The sequence below is a fragment of the Xiphophorus hellerii genome, chromosome 18 (genome assembly GCF_003331165.1).
Source record: "Xiphophorus hellerii strain 12219 chromosome 18, Xiphophorus_hellerii-4.1, whole genome shotgun sequence".
Classification (NCBI taxonomy): domain Eukaryota; kingdom Metazoa; phylum Chordata; class Actinopteri; order Cyprinodontiformes; family Poeciliidae; genus Xiphophorus; species Xiphophorus hellerii.
Window position 1 is genome coordinate 20968129 of NC_045689.1, and position 13752 is coordinate 20981880.

Below are 13752 nucleotides of genomic sequence, written 5' to 3' on the forward strand. Positions count from 1 at the left end.
GGGCCTCACAGCGATAACCAAATAAGTGTATTCTTTTATTCATATTTTATATGCAAACAACAAAAAATTGGACCAAAAACATGAATAATCCTCTTTCACTATTCTATCTTCCATTTTGATGGCCTCAGAAGATTTGCAACTAAAAAAAAAAAATCCTCCAGAATCGTTGTCTTCCCCATTTACAAGAGCAGCACACACTTTCTATCACCATCTAAGTCACGGTACCACATATTATTTGAGTACTGATGTTGTCATGAAAATTGCTCAATGATTAGACAACACATATGCTGCATATACAGTATGCACCACTGCTGTAGAGTCTACACAAGGGCTAATCAAAGGTCACAGAGATGAACTAACAACAATAATTAATTTTATGGTAACCTATGCAGACACTTAGTCTGCACTAGTGAAGATTTACTCAACATGCTGAATTTCCGAAGAGACCTCACTTAATGGAAGCCCGCCCTACTTTTTGATTAATTCAGCAAATATTTATTTGGCTGCTTGGGGAAGTATAAAGAACTCAGCTTTATTCTCAGATTGCCATAGTTTGTATAAAAAAAACTTTTCTAAGAAATAAACCCCACAAAAACCAGTAAACAACTCATACAGGATGATGGATTATTGACACCGTGGAAGATGAAATCAAATCAGATCTAATTTTGGCCATTATGGACAGATATATTTAATTTAAAGCAAGTAGGGTTTTAACTCCATCCAGGTATGTGAAAAAATGACAACAGAGACTATACATAAAATATGTTACTCAAAGATGTTACTCCAACATGGATCTGTTGCATGTTTGTATGCATGGATTCTGTCTACCCTGGTTTCCTTCCACTAGCGTTTCCCCCAATATATTATAGGCCTGGCAGCCCGCCATGCTTTACGAACCCCACTGTCAGACAGAGTTAATGCACATGGCTGCGCGGAGATTTGAGAAACTCGTCCCATAAACGGGACCAACCAAAATAGTTTCTGAGTTCCCTTGTTAAAAACTCAACAGACACGAAATAGAAAAATTACTAAAGCCACATTAGCAGCATTACATTAAATCTCCCGTTTGTTGCGCATCTCTGCGCAGTGCAGCGGATTTAACTCGTGCAGGGCCGGTCCAAGGATGCATGAGGCCTTGAGGAGAATTTGACTTAGGGGCCCCTCATGCTGCTGAAAACATCAGCACCTCTAACAGCTTATCTGTTAGATTTAGTGAAATCTGGGAGAAAGGGAGTAGTTTAATTGGCCAACCTAAAAAGCAATAAGTTATAATTGCAGTTTACTAGTTTGTATTTGCGGGCAAACAGAGCTCAAACTCAAAGATGAAACTCACAGCATCAGATTGTTGCTATGGTAACAAAACAATTTAACTATGAATATTGTTCTTTGAACTTTTACAAAGTAAACTTCCCAGCTCCTTAAAATCTTATATATAAATGTTTAACAATTTACAATCTTTTAATTTATGTATGCTGAAGCCATTAAATCAAATTTAGCAGCATTGATCATCTCAATAAACAAATGTTACATTTATGTGTCTGTGGTCTGTGTTAAAATATTAGCATTTATGGTCCCTGAAGCCCTGGGGAACTTTATGGAGCTGCTGACTTAATTTGGATTAAACAAAAGTGCAAATAATTAATATTCATTTTAATTGTGTTTTTTGATTTGTTGTTTTTAAGACTAGTTGTGGATTTAAATATCATTTCACTGGTGATGTCTTCCTGCAACATACAATTATCCAGTAATATTTTTACTTTTCCTGTCAACTTAACATCTTTTAATACAAAAACACGTTGGACCACAGGTGGACCGCCTTGGCGCCCCGACCACCGGGTTTAGCAAGTTTTCTGGGGAAAACCCTGCTTCCACTGTTAATTGGTTACTCTAAATTACCCTTGAGCCCATGTGTGTGTTCTTTGTCTCCAGGTTGCCCTGTCTCTCACCCAATCACTGCTGGAGACAGGAACCAACTGTGAAAATAAGGGTGCACAGACAATGGATGAATGGGATCCATCATGCCGCTGTTTATTTAAGTAAAATGGTGATGTGATTTTTTTCAAAGTAGAAAAAGTAGCCCGAATTAAAATTAAATTTACCATAAGAAGAGAAATACAAAGAGACTGATAAATTTGTGGGTGTGATCTAACAATTCTGAGCTGTCAAGAGTTTTGTTCATGTATGCGATCAATAAACAAGCATTGCATTTTAGCTGCTGCTGCTACATATTGGTGCAAACGAGGTCGACTCATGTAAAGTTTAAATTTTCTTCAAATGTTCGCAAGCAATTGACAAGGAATGTTAGACGACCCACTTCAATGTAAAGCACCAGACACCAAAAGGGTACTTAAATGACGAAAATAAATGTATCCTACTATTTATATTTTGTATTATTCATGTGAGATTATGAGTTGATTTTCTAAGCACTGGGATTTTTTTTTAAAAAATGACTAAAAGCTAGGGCTGGACAATATGACTGAAAAACGTATCACGATAAATGCTTTCCATATCAGTTGATATAGATAATTATTGATTAGATTTTGTTTTAAATATCTGAAGTGCAGGCAAACTGGTGACGTGATCCCTCCTCTTTTATTCACAATTTTCCCTTGAACTGTTGTACTCATTTTCTTCTTTCACGTCACCCAGATCTTTATTTTTAAGCAGTTATGGGGTACAGAGGCAAAACATGAAACTGCTCCTACAGTTATGGGGTACATAAAGTACTTATGTACTGCAGTACCCATTCTGTGAACTGCAGATGGTTGAGATTTCATAGTCAAGCCCATCAATACCCTATATTACTTGTGACAAATTTCTTCCTTTCCCTCAATCCAAATCCATCAATGCTCAAATCTAATCTGAATATCATCATTCTTAATTTGAATATGCTAATTATGTTTTAATCAAACACATTTTTACTTCAAAACAGATCCCACATTCCTGGATTATCCTGAAAACAAATATCACACAAAGGATTAGATGTGACCTCAGTCCTGCAGTGCATGAACTGATCACATCCACCTTTAACTTTAACTAGGAGGTGTCCAAACACCTTTGAACAAACACAGTTATGATCAAAAACTATGAGTGACACTGGATTAATTTTTTTTTAACCAAAATTAGTCGGATTTTAATCGAAAACCATTTTCAATTGAAAAATCCTTTTTGCTGCTAAATTATTGAATAGACATAGGAGCTCAACAACAAATGTTTTTATTGTTTTTAATCTGTTATTTAAGTCATTCAAAGTGCTCTTTCAAATGATTCAGGAACATGCATGTACTTTTGAATGATCTAACTTCTTTAGAAAGGTGGACTGTGGACAGAGATATTAGTGTTGGGGATGTCTGTGCTTGCCTCAACATGTTTTGCATTGAGATGGTATTTTAGGCTTGAATAGCTTCAGTGATAGCCCAACTTCTTTTCTCACAACATGCACAAAATGACAGTCTTTTCCAGCTTCTCATCAGATGTTTTCTTTTTTAAGCATTAATTAACCCCCAGTGGGCCACGAGGAACTTTTCATCCATCGCTGTTGTTTGTGGATGTCACTTGTGCATCAGTTTTATGAACAGACAAGAAACAATTTCCAGCTCAGAAATTTTGTGCGTTTAAAAAATGCAACTAATTGCATTAAATTTTTTAACACATTAAAATCTACGCTACTTATGGGAAATAGAGACCATCTTTTCAAAATTACAATAAGTGTTTCACTGTGGATAAACAAAAATATACGTCTTTGAGGACAATATGTAAGACCAAGACAAACTTCCTCATAGACATTCTCTGCTCTCTGCTACTCTACAGCTGGTTCCCCACAACGGATTCTGTTATGAATGCTCAGGCTAGTCAGCATGGCCACCGATGGCAGGGGATAAGTTGTGGTCCTGTAACATTTTGTTGTTTCTCCACCATTAGCTCATTAAACAGCTCATACAAATAAATAAGTCAATAAATGATACCCATAACATCATAGCAGGCATCAAAATTTATTGGGGAACTTCTCGAAACCCTGGTTTATATGTATGTTATTATATTCAATGTAGGAAGATAAATCAGTAATAAAATAAAATAAAAACCATGAGCGATAGGTGCTACACATGTTTCACAAAATTATACTACTTAATAAAACGGGAAACACAGATTAACAGTCCTAAAATTACTATTTAAAATTCAAAACACGTTTTTAAGTCAAATGAATTCCCATAAAAACTTTCTAAACGTCTTCATTTAACCCATTTTATTCACCATAAATGTATCATGATTTGCCCCAAATTTAAGTCCTGAACGGTTTGCATTTCCACAGCTAATGCTCCCCGAAGGTCTAAAGTCTGGTATGACATCACAGTAGAGCAACCGGGATAAGCAGAGTCTTTCAAAATAGTGTCACTTAACATCTCACTCAGCACCTTTGCATGTGCACACACATTCATGGGCACTCGCAACCTTGGTAGAAGGAATGCACCCTCCATTTGTTTATCAACAGCACAAACAGAGTGCACAGCAAGAAGTAAAAAAAAAAAACCCTCCAAAGTTAAATATAAACACCAGTATGTGGATGATTCATTTTAGAGCCCACCAATCAAAAGAATATTAGAACAGTGCACTATAAAAAGGAATTTTGGACCGTTGTAAATTTAATTTCTTACAATGATTACATTGGAATACAGCAAAAAGGTTCATAGATAATGTTCAATAATAAATGCATTCTTACATGAAACACTTGTCACCAGTATTAAATACTGGTGGCAATATTTAATACCAAGTTTAGATGAGCAATAACTCATTGGTTCAGTCAACATACAAGTCGATAATAGTAAATCTATAAATATCTTCATTTGCATTAAAATAAAATCTCAAACTGACAAAATGTCTCAGATTAAAACTGAGACATTTTAATCTCTCCAACAGCTTCAAACAGCAGCTCTCCACGCAGCCCCATTGTGTGTGGCATAAAGCAAAAACAATATTTCAGAAACACAACATTCTGTTGACAGTCAAGCATGGTGGTGGTAGTGTACTGGGTTGCTTTTATAGTTTAGATCCCATATGACTATTCATAAGTAATTGAACCTTCTTCAGAAACTTCTCTCTAGCAGAAATTCATGAAGACCTTCAGTTCAACCTCACTTGGGTTATGTAGCAGGACAATGTCCCAAAGCACCCAACCAAGTCCAACCCTAAAAGGGAGAAGAAATTAAGGCTTTTGCCCAGTCCACGTCTGAGCTGAAAATCAATTGACATAATGTGACGTGACCATAAAGGGGGCATTCATGTTCTAAAACACATGACGAGCAGGAATAAATGGAAACAAATCTGCACAGAAGAGTGCAGTCAAAATTCCTTGACATTTAACAAAAAAGCTTGATGGCAGATGATAGGTTTAAGACGCTATTCACATAGTGCCAAGTTGGTTTGGACAACTTTTCCTTCCACCCTTCCCCCTTAATAAATTACACGGGTGATTTCAAAAATCTGCGTTTTGCATTTACTCCAGTCTGCTTGATGTAACAAAACATGTTTTGATCTGAGACTTTTAATTGTGACAAGAAAGCAAAAGCAAGAAATCTTTAAGAAGGTGACTTTAAAAAACAAAAATCATAATGCCACCCATTAAGGTAACTATACTAGCTTTGCCTTTTTCCTGCCACGCCCTCACAGTCAGACAGTCAATGATGCATAATATGTCTATGCATGAAGAGAGGAAAGAACAGGCATGAGGTGCAATATGCATTTTTTTTGTTTATTTATAATAATTTAAACAGGATAGAATCATCTTGGTTTTGGTGTACTAGCACTTTGAAATATGAACATACAAACTTTTAGATTCCTTAAAAACATATTTTTAATTGCACCTATAATTTAACTCTAGCAATTTAAAACTCCTAAAATTCTGTTATTTTTCTTGCTGCGCCATACTGAAGATTATTAGCGGTCCTAATGTAGCAGCCACTACAAAACTTTCTGCATGTACGTCTGGTAAGCTTACATAATTGCTTTTCAGAAATTATATAACTTTGTATGTGAACCCCATATGGATTTTGCTCAAACTGGTTATGTGACCTCACAATGGGCTGCTTGGATGGGAGCCACTTGGGTTAACTAAATACATCCCCTATCACAAGCTAACACATGTATTAAGAAAATCAAATGTCATTAGAGCTCCACTTTTTCATACAGTTATCCTGCATCAGGGGCAGCTCAGTAAAATAGAATATGATGGAAAAGTTAACTTGTTTAATATAGAAACTCGTTAAAAATAGAAAGATATACTAGTACACATTTTCATTTATGTTAACCTTAATGAATTGAAGTCCATGGAAATAAAATGTTAGTTTTTCAGAAAATTACAATGCTGAATAGGACCAAACCAAAATAGTTCTTAAACACATTAATGTTATATTCTGGGCTACAAAGTCAATTTTAAGCAGACAATCAATAGAAAGTTAAGTGGAAGCGGAAAGTGTGCTGTCTTAACAAGCTGAAGGTGCACTTTAAAAGCAACCTGGACTTCCTTATTACCCCAGCGGTGCCACTGCCACCACGCCACAAACTACATACAAGCATTTATGCACAATGAGCCCTGAGTAAGTACTGACCACATCAACTATGAGGAATATGGGGAAACTTTCCATAAGCTGACATTTCTGTTTTAATCTTTTTTTTTTCTTTTTTATATTCTCATGTTCTAATCTTCTGAGACTAATTTCAGGGTTTTCAATGGCTGTAAGCCAAATCATAAGAAAATAAATAAATAAATATTTGAAATAAGTAATACACATATTGTTTTGGAGTCACTGAATTAAAAAAAAACTGTTGGTTTAAATTCTAATTTACTGGGATGTATCTGTACAGGCAATAAACCCCTCTGTTATGTGGAAAATCCCTTATTTTTTAACACATATCCGGCTGCAACACGTTTGTAAATTCGCAAACATTTTATCGGTTAAGTTCATTCTGTTTTTTTATTTCTATTTTTTCTGAATGTAGTCAGTCTGAGAACCTATAGGCCTACACGGCCTACAGAGCAAACAGCCGTCATCGTCACCATAATGACATTGCTTTGTTTTGCGGTCTGTTATTCCACTTGTCCCGATGCTGCTACTGACAGAAAGCCGTGCAAAGCTGCTGCATGCCATCAGAGAAAGCAAAAAGCCCTCACGGGCTTCTCCGTGGCTGATTAAAATAAATAAATAAATAAATCAGAAGCAGCAGCTAGACATCCCGACATGATCTAATACAGATGTCTAAAGTTGGACATGTCTTACCTGGTCCCGCGGAATGCAGGGCAGTGAAGTCCTGCGGTGGGACTTGCTGTTGCTCTGACTGTGAGCCATCATCTCCGAGGCCGCTATGGAGCTGGACCTCCGTCTCCTTTTGAAGACAGGGATGTCCTCCTCCTTCGCCCCGGTCACAGAGCTACAGCACCCCGTCCCGCTGGTCCCTGAGGCCGGCAAAAGCCGGTCAGCATACCTCGCAAGCAAAACCCCCAGCAGCCCCAGCAGGTAGGCCAGGTAGGGTCTCCAACTGGCCCGGACCCTGCTTAGAGAGAGAAGGGACACGGCCCTGATGACGCTAATGAAGACGAGGATGGACACTCCCTGTCCCGGCCGGACGACAAGCAGAGCCCCGCCGCCCAGGCAGCCGAGGACTACCAGGGTTGCGGTCAGGGACGACAACTCCTCCGCGCCGCGCAGCAGCGACTGCGCCGCGGCTTCGCCCAGGTGGCACACCGCTAACAGGAAGAGCGCGCTCCGGATCAGCAGCCCGCAGCGAATCAAGCAGAGCCAGACCCAGAAGAAGGCACTTACGAGTGTAAAAACAGGCAAGACGCAGTGACACGCAGTGAGAAGCAGCTCCACGGTGCAGCCCGCCGTTGAGTGGAAACGAGAGCCGACGCAGCTACTATTTCCGCTGCTGCTGCTGCTTGCATCCCACTCGACCAATCTGAGCAGCAGAGCGAGGAGAGCGGAGACGGAGGCGACGCAGACAGCAGAGGACACTCTTCTGCAAGTCCATATCGCGGAGAGTCTCAGCCACGACTGGCTCCGCTCGTCCCGGTGCAGCGGAGTGACACATGTCTTCACGTAGCCGCTGCGCTCCAACGCCGCCCGGGGATGTTTGTCATGTGCGCCTCCTGATGAATCTCTGTCGCTGTCTGCCTCCAAGGACATCTTTGTCGCTCAGGCTCGTTTGGATGCCTGTCCGGGGATATGATATATTTACTTTCAGTGTGAGTGTTTCATTCACATGCTCCATGTTCATCTGTGCACAAACTGATCTCTCGTGCTTGGCCGACGTCTAAAACGGTTAAAGTCATGTTTGCACAACTTTTCTTAGTTTTATGGCTTATAGCTTCCATATTACACTCATAGTTGCCCCTGGAAGTCAAGCAGTGAACCAAAAAAAGCAACCCCTGGCGTTTCACACATCTAGGCCACTGCCTCGGCTCCTCCACACAGCAGCCTCTCTCTCGCTCTCTCCTTCTTTTCTCTCCCCACCCACCAGACATTATCCCCTATTTTGTGCCGCTCTGGTGATTACTCCATCACGTTTCAGCCCTGCTCAGTCTGCAGGCTGCAGTCTGCCCTGGATGTGACTCAGTTCGCAGTGGATGCTTGCCATGTTTACATAAAGATTTCCCGGCTTGTTCTGGAAGATGGAGCGGTCTCATTATGGGAATTAACTATAGTAATCCCGTGATATATTTTAGGAGCATAGCGCAGTTAAAAAGGGAGAAGATACCAAAAGGTTCCTGTTCTCCATCATACTGTTAAACAGGAGGATGCGTCAGTGAAAGGTCAAAGCCCCCGACAAAAAAACAACAACTTAAAAACAAACTTACTTATTAAAATAATTTAATTTAAAATTTTCTTGATCATCCTAAGAGTCCTACTAACATACTCCACGTCGCCACACCGGTAAAGATGGTTGAAACAACCTGAATTAAAGATTTCTGAAAAATCTTACCATTGATTTAAATGCAGTTGGTTAGCAAAGAAAAACTCCTGAAGTGAGAAAAGGTTATTTTTCTAAAAAATTTCTCAAGACTGCACTGTGACACAATTGGCAGCAGCACTGTTGCCTTGAATCCTGGGGTCTTGATGCAATGAGGCAATATTCTCACCATGCATTCATGGGTTCTTTCCAGGTTTCCTCTCAGTCCAAAAAAATGACCGTTAAATTAATTGGTTTTTCGAAATTGCTCGTAGGTGTGAGTGTTTTGCATTGCCTTTGTGTGACCTGTCCTGTGAGTCTCTGTGTGGCCCTGAGATTTACTGGAGACCTTTTCAATTTCAAATGATGGCTGAAACAGTCCATTGCAACCACGTCAGGATAAATGGAGCATCATCACGAAGAGATATTTGCTCAAGCTTAACCTTAATGATGCTAATGAAGACGAGGATGGACACTCCCTGTCCCGGCCGGACGACAAGCAGAGCCCCGCCGCCCAGGCAGCCGAGGACTACCTCTTCTAGGATTTAGGACTGTAGGTTGAGATGGGGATGGTAAAAGGTTTCTGTCTAATGAATCATTTCTGGTTTGGCCAAATAATTTTAAACATTATCCTGCTGAAAGACCAAAATGACTCCCAATTTCATATGACTGATAGAGCCACAAGATCTTCATTTAAAATGTATTTTTTAAAGCTGCTCAGGATGCCATACACTTTAACAAGGTTCCTAAGGCCTCTGGGGAAGAAACAATCCCACAGCATCACAGATCCTTAGCTGTACTTAACAATAAACATCCTTTGTTATGAAAAGCCTACTCTTGGTCTCATCCAAAATAGAAGTTCAAGAAAAGTTTGCTAAAAAAACACACACACACATTTACGAATGTGAAGGTAGGGAAAGGTTTTTTCATGGCATTCCTCCCATGAACTCCTTAACAAACACATAATGTTGATTTCAAACACAAGCACATAAAGGTTTATTTGCATGTGCTACTGCTGCAGTACTTCCCTCCCTCCCTCCATCCACGACAAAAGATTTTAAATTATAGACACAGCAAAAAAGGAAAAGCACAAGCCATCGAAATGAGCTTTTTTATCTAGCAATAAATAATAAAAAATAAAATAATAATTATATATATATATATATATATATATATATATATATATATATGTACAGTATATAGTGAATTATTTTAGTCTAAAACCTTAAATCACATCATCCTTTTTGTTCTTTGTGACAGATTGAAGAGCAAGTTAGCAGTCTTCCCTCGCTTGGCCTACATTTTATGAGAGGATTTTAAAGAGGCCCACGCAGTCATGTAAAGCCACTCAAGTCTGTCATCTCTTTCAGACCTATTAATAATTCACAAAAAACTAATAAATACCCTGTCTCTAAAAAAAAACTGCTGGATTATCTCTTATTTTGAAGGTGAAATGTCAAAAACATCTGTTTGACTGGGGAGTACAAATACATCAGAAATATTCAAAACCTCTTATTTGTTGCATTATATATTTAAAAGGGAGTGTAACATAAGGGCAGTGTTTTTATGTACTACATTCAATCTTATGCAACACGAGTCAGAATAATAAGTCAAATGCTATCAGCACATAAATCTATGTACTATTTATTGCTATTTTTAGGGCACTTTAACATGCAGGAGGCCAAAATGTAATCTTTTGGATTTACTTTATCCTGTTTTACAATCTTGTAAACGTCCAACATTTCATTTATGACTATTATTGTGCCTTCACTAAATGTCAGGTGTAACACGGTTGCGTAGCTGTACATAGAAATATGTAATGAAGCAGGTCTGGTGTTAACTTTAATCTATTGTCAGTCACATTTGGTAAAGGTAGCCCTGAGAAGAACATTTTTGAGATAAATTGTCCAGACACGCTCCTCCGGCTATGCAGAGGAAGTAGTATAACAGTTTCATAAATCATTTCGAAGTCTCTGCATGAACTCAGTGGTGGTGTATAATTTGTCCAGTTTCTTATACATTCTCACACGTGCATTTGGATGTGGTATATTTGTGTTCTCATTAACTGAAATTGTTTTTTTCTTTTGTTTGTTTGTTGAGCAAAAGACTGAAAGTTCCTGGGAAAAAATATACATTCAAGGGAGTTCCCAAGTTTTCACAATGAAATAGTTATGATTTAGTTTCATTAAAATTGTGTTCACATATTCAGATCAAGGGTTTGATTTTTCATCTGAAGTTCATCCTGAACTTTTGGTTTCACAAATTTATCAAAGTGCCATTTAAATCACACTGGAAATCAAGTTTTAGTTTTAAGTGCAATACCAAAAGAAACAAAGAGTTTGTTTGGGATATTTGTCTTCTTCTGCCAGGATGAAAAACAGAAACATATACATTTACACAAATCTTTCTACTTTCTCAAAATAAATAAAACAAATGCAAGATTTGTGAATAGAAGGCTTGGATTGATTAATCCACTGGATATCTTACACTTCACTTATGGCTTCAATAATCCAGAATACACAATGCTCTGTCCTTCCTGTAGCTCAACCTGGGTGCGTGAGCACCTGGGCCCTGCTGGCACCTAATCTGGAACTAATCTCCTCATCACAAGAATAGGATCTAAGACCTGAATAGATACTATTTCAATGCCAATAGTCAAGAATAGTGCGAAAACTCATGTCCCAAATATTATGCTCTTTTCACCCACAAAGAACTTTCTTTGAGTCTCTTTCTATGTTCTAGAAGAGCTTTCTATCGTCCTTTGTGTACACAATGAAGAGGTACGCCGATGAACAGCGCCTTCTCCTCCCACTATTCCAAAATCAGCAATACTCCCCTAAATACCTCACTCACCTCCTCAGGAATCCTGGTTTTGTCCACCTGCTCATTTTCACTTACAAGTGTTGAAGAAATCAACTACATAGAACAAAGAGCAAAAACCTCATCAGGCTGTGGAAAATGAGGGGTATTTCTGGGCTCTCAGCACTGCATGCTGAGACCTCACCACCACATCATCAATTAAGCCAAGTCAAGTTTATTTGTGTAGCACATTCCAGCAACAAGGCATTCCAAAGTGTTTTATAAGATAAAAACACAATAAAATTACAAACAATAAAAAATAAACGTTACATTTCAGTGACAGAATATAAATAAGTAATGAAAAGTTGTAATCCAGACCAGAATTAATCTATCTTTCAATCAAGACTCCTGCTCCCATCATACATACCTTTCTTGCCATTTCTTAAACTTCTGTCCTCTCCTCCACAGAAGTCCATCTGAATCTGTGCTCTGGAAAAAGATAAACAATTCACATTATTATTTAATAAATCTTTTCAACATTCTTTGTTTCTCAGGGCCATCTGGTGTAAGGTCAATAACAGCTTGTAAATATGATGCAAATTATAAGATTGTGCAGTAAAGTTCCTTATTTGTTATCTTTATTGGACTGCTTGTCACAGCAGCAATATGGCAAAAATGGCAACATTGGAGGTATTTAAGATACTAAACTTAGATTAAAAAAAATATTGTTCACAGATATGATGTGTTCTTATCTTTATAAGGGCCAAAAACTATTTTAAGTACCCTAGACATTTTTGATAAATTCTCCATGCAAACAAATAAACTATTCTACCACTAACAGAAGATGTCTGGGACTTTAGGTGTCAGATTTTTTTTTCAGGATGTCATGTTTTGCAAAAAAAAAGTGAGTCTGGTTTGGTTGTTAATCATAAGTAGTTTCTTAGGAAAATTATGAATAAAACTAGCTTCTCAGTTCATGTCTATAGAAACCTGACTAATAAGACGTTTAAAATAGCAGTAAATGAAGGCATAAGTCCAGCACTGGCATTCTTCAAACACCAAGACACTATGGAATAAACGCAAACAAATGATCTCCAATATATAGGGGTTTATTTAAAAATAAATAAAATCAACTTTCCTGATAAATAGTTTAATTAACAAACTTTCTAAGATAGTAACACTCAGCTTAACTACTAAGCAAAATATGAAATAAAGATGAAACAAACTGTAAAACAGTAAAATATAAAGATGCAACTAGAACGAATAAAATGATGTCATAGTTCAGTATGAATTGTGAATGTTGAGAAACCAAATTGATCTAAGAAGAATTTGGAAATGAGACTAACTTAAATTCCTCTAATTCAGAATGGTTTGTACAAGAATATGTTGTGCATAGCCCCACCAGAAATGTTGTTGTTGTGTGAGGTGGCCATGCTAACTAGCCTGACCATTCATGGCAGCCTCTACAGTTGGGAAGCAGCGAGCAAGGGGGAGGCTGTGAGCAGCACTCACACGAGCTTAATTGTCAACACTAAGACGCTCCTCCTTTCTGTGACTGGTTGTTTCTAACTACTGTACCGTCATTCTGTTGAGGAAATTTAATGCAATCATTTAATTAAAAAAGAAAAACAAGTCAAATTTTTACGTTATTACAGCTTCTAAAAAAGCATTAGTTGGTTCTTTGTAATTTTTGTATGGGAAAGTGCAGAGCAGGATGTACTTCCTGAGGAGACTGCGGTCCTTTAACATCTGCAGCAAACTGCTCCGGATCTTCTACCAGTCTGTGATTGCCAGTGTCCTCTTCTACACCGTGGTGTGCTGGGGAGGCAGCATATCCAAGAAGGACACGTCCAGACTGGACAAACTGACCAGGCGTGCCGGCTCTGTGGTCGGCATGAAGCTGGACTCTCTGGTGACGGTGGCAGAGGCGAGGACACTGAACAAACTGCTGGACATCATGAACGATAGCAGCCACCCTCTACACGCCGTCATCAGCAGCCAGAGGAGCCTGTT

The 13752-nt window shown here is 38.4% G+C and overlaps 1 protein-coding gene across 1 annotated transcript in view; it reads right to left on the reverse strand.

The window, feature by feature from the left end:
• The window catches only part of LOC116707949 (cGMP-inhibited 3',5'-cyclic phosphodiesterase A-like), a 67943-nt gene extending 56721 nt beyond the window's left edge, over positions 1-11222 (reverse strand). The window contains exon 1 of the mRNA XM_032545657.1: positions 7272-11222. Within this exon, the coding sequence (XP_032401548.1) occupies positions 7272-8177 (906 nt within the window). The 5' untranslated portion in view covers positions 8178-11222. The remainder of the gene's footprint in view (positions 1-7271) is intronic.
• Between the last annotated feature and the right edge of the window lie 2530 nt (positions 11223-13752).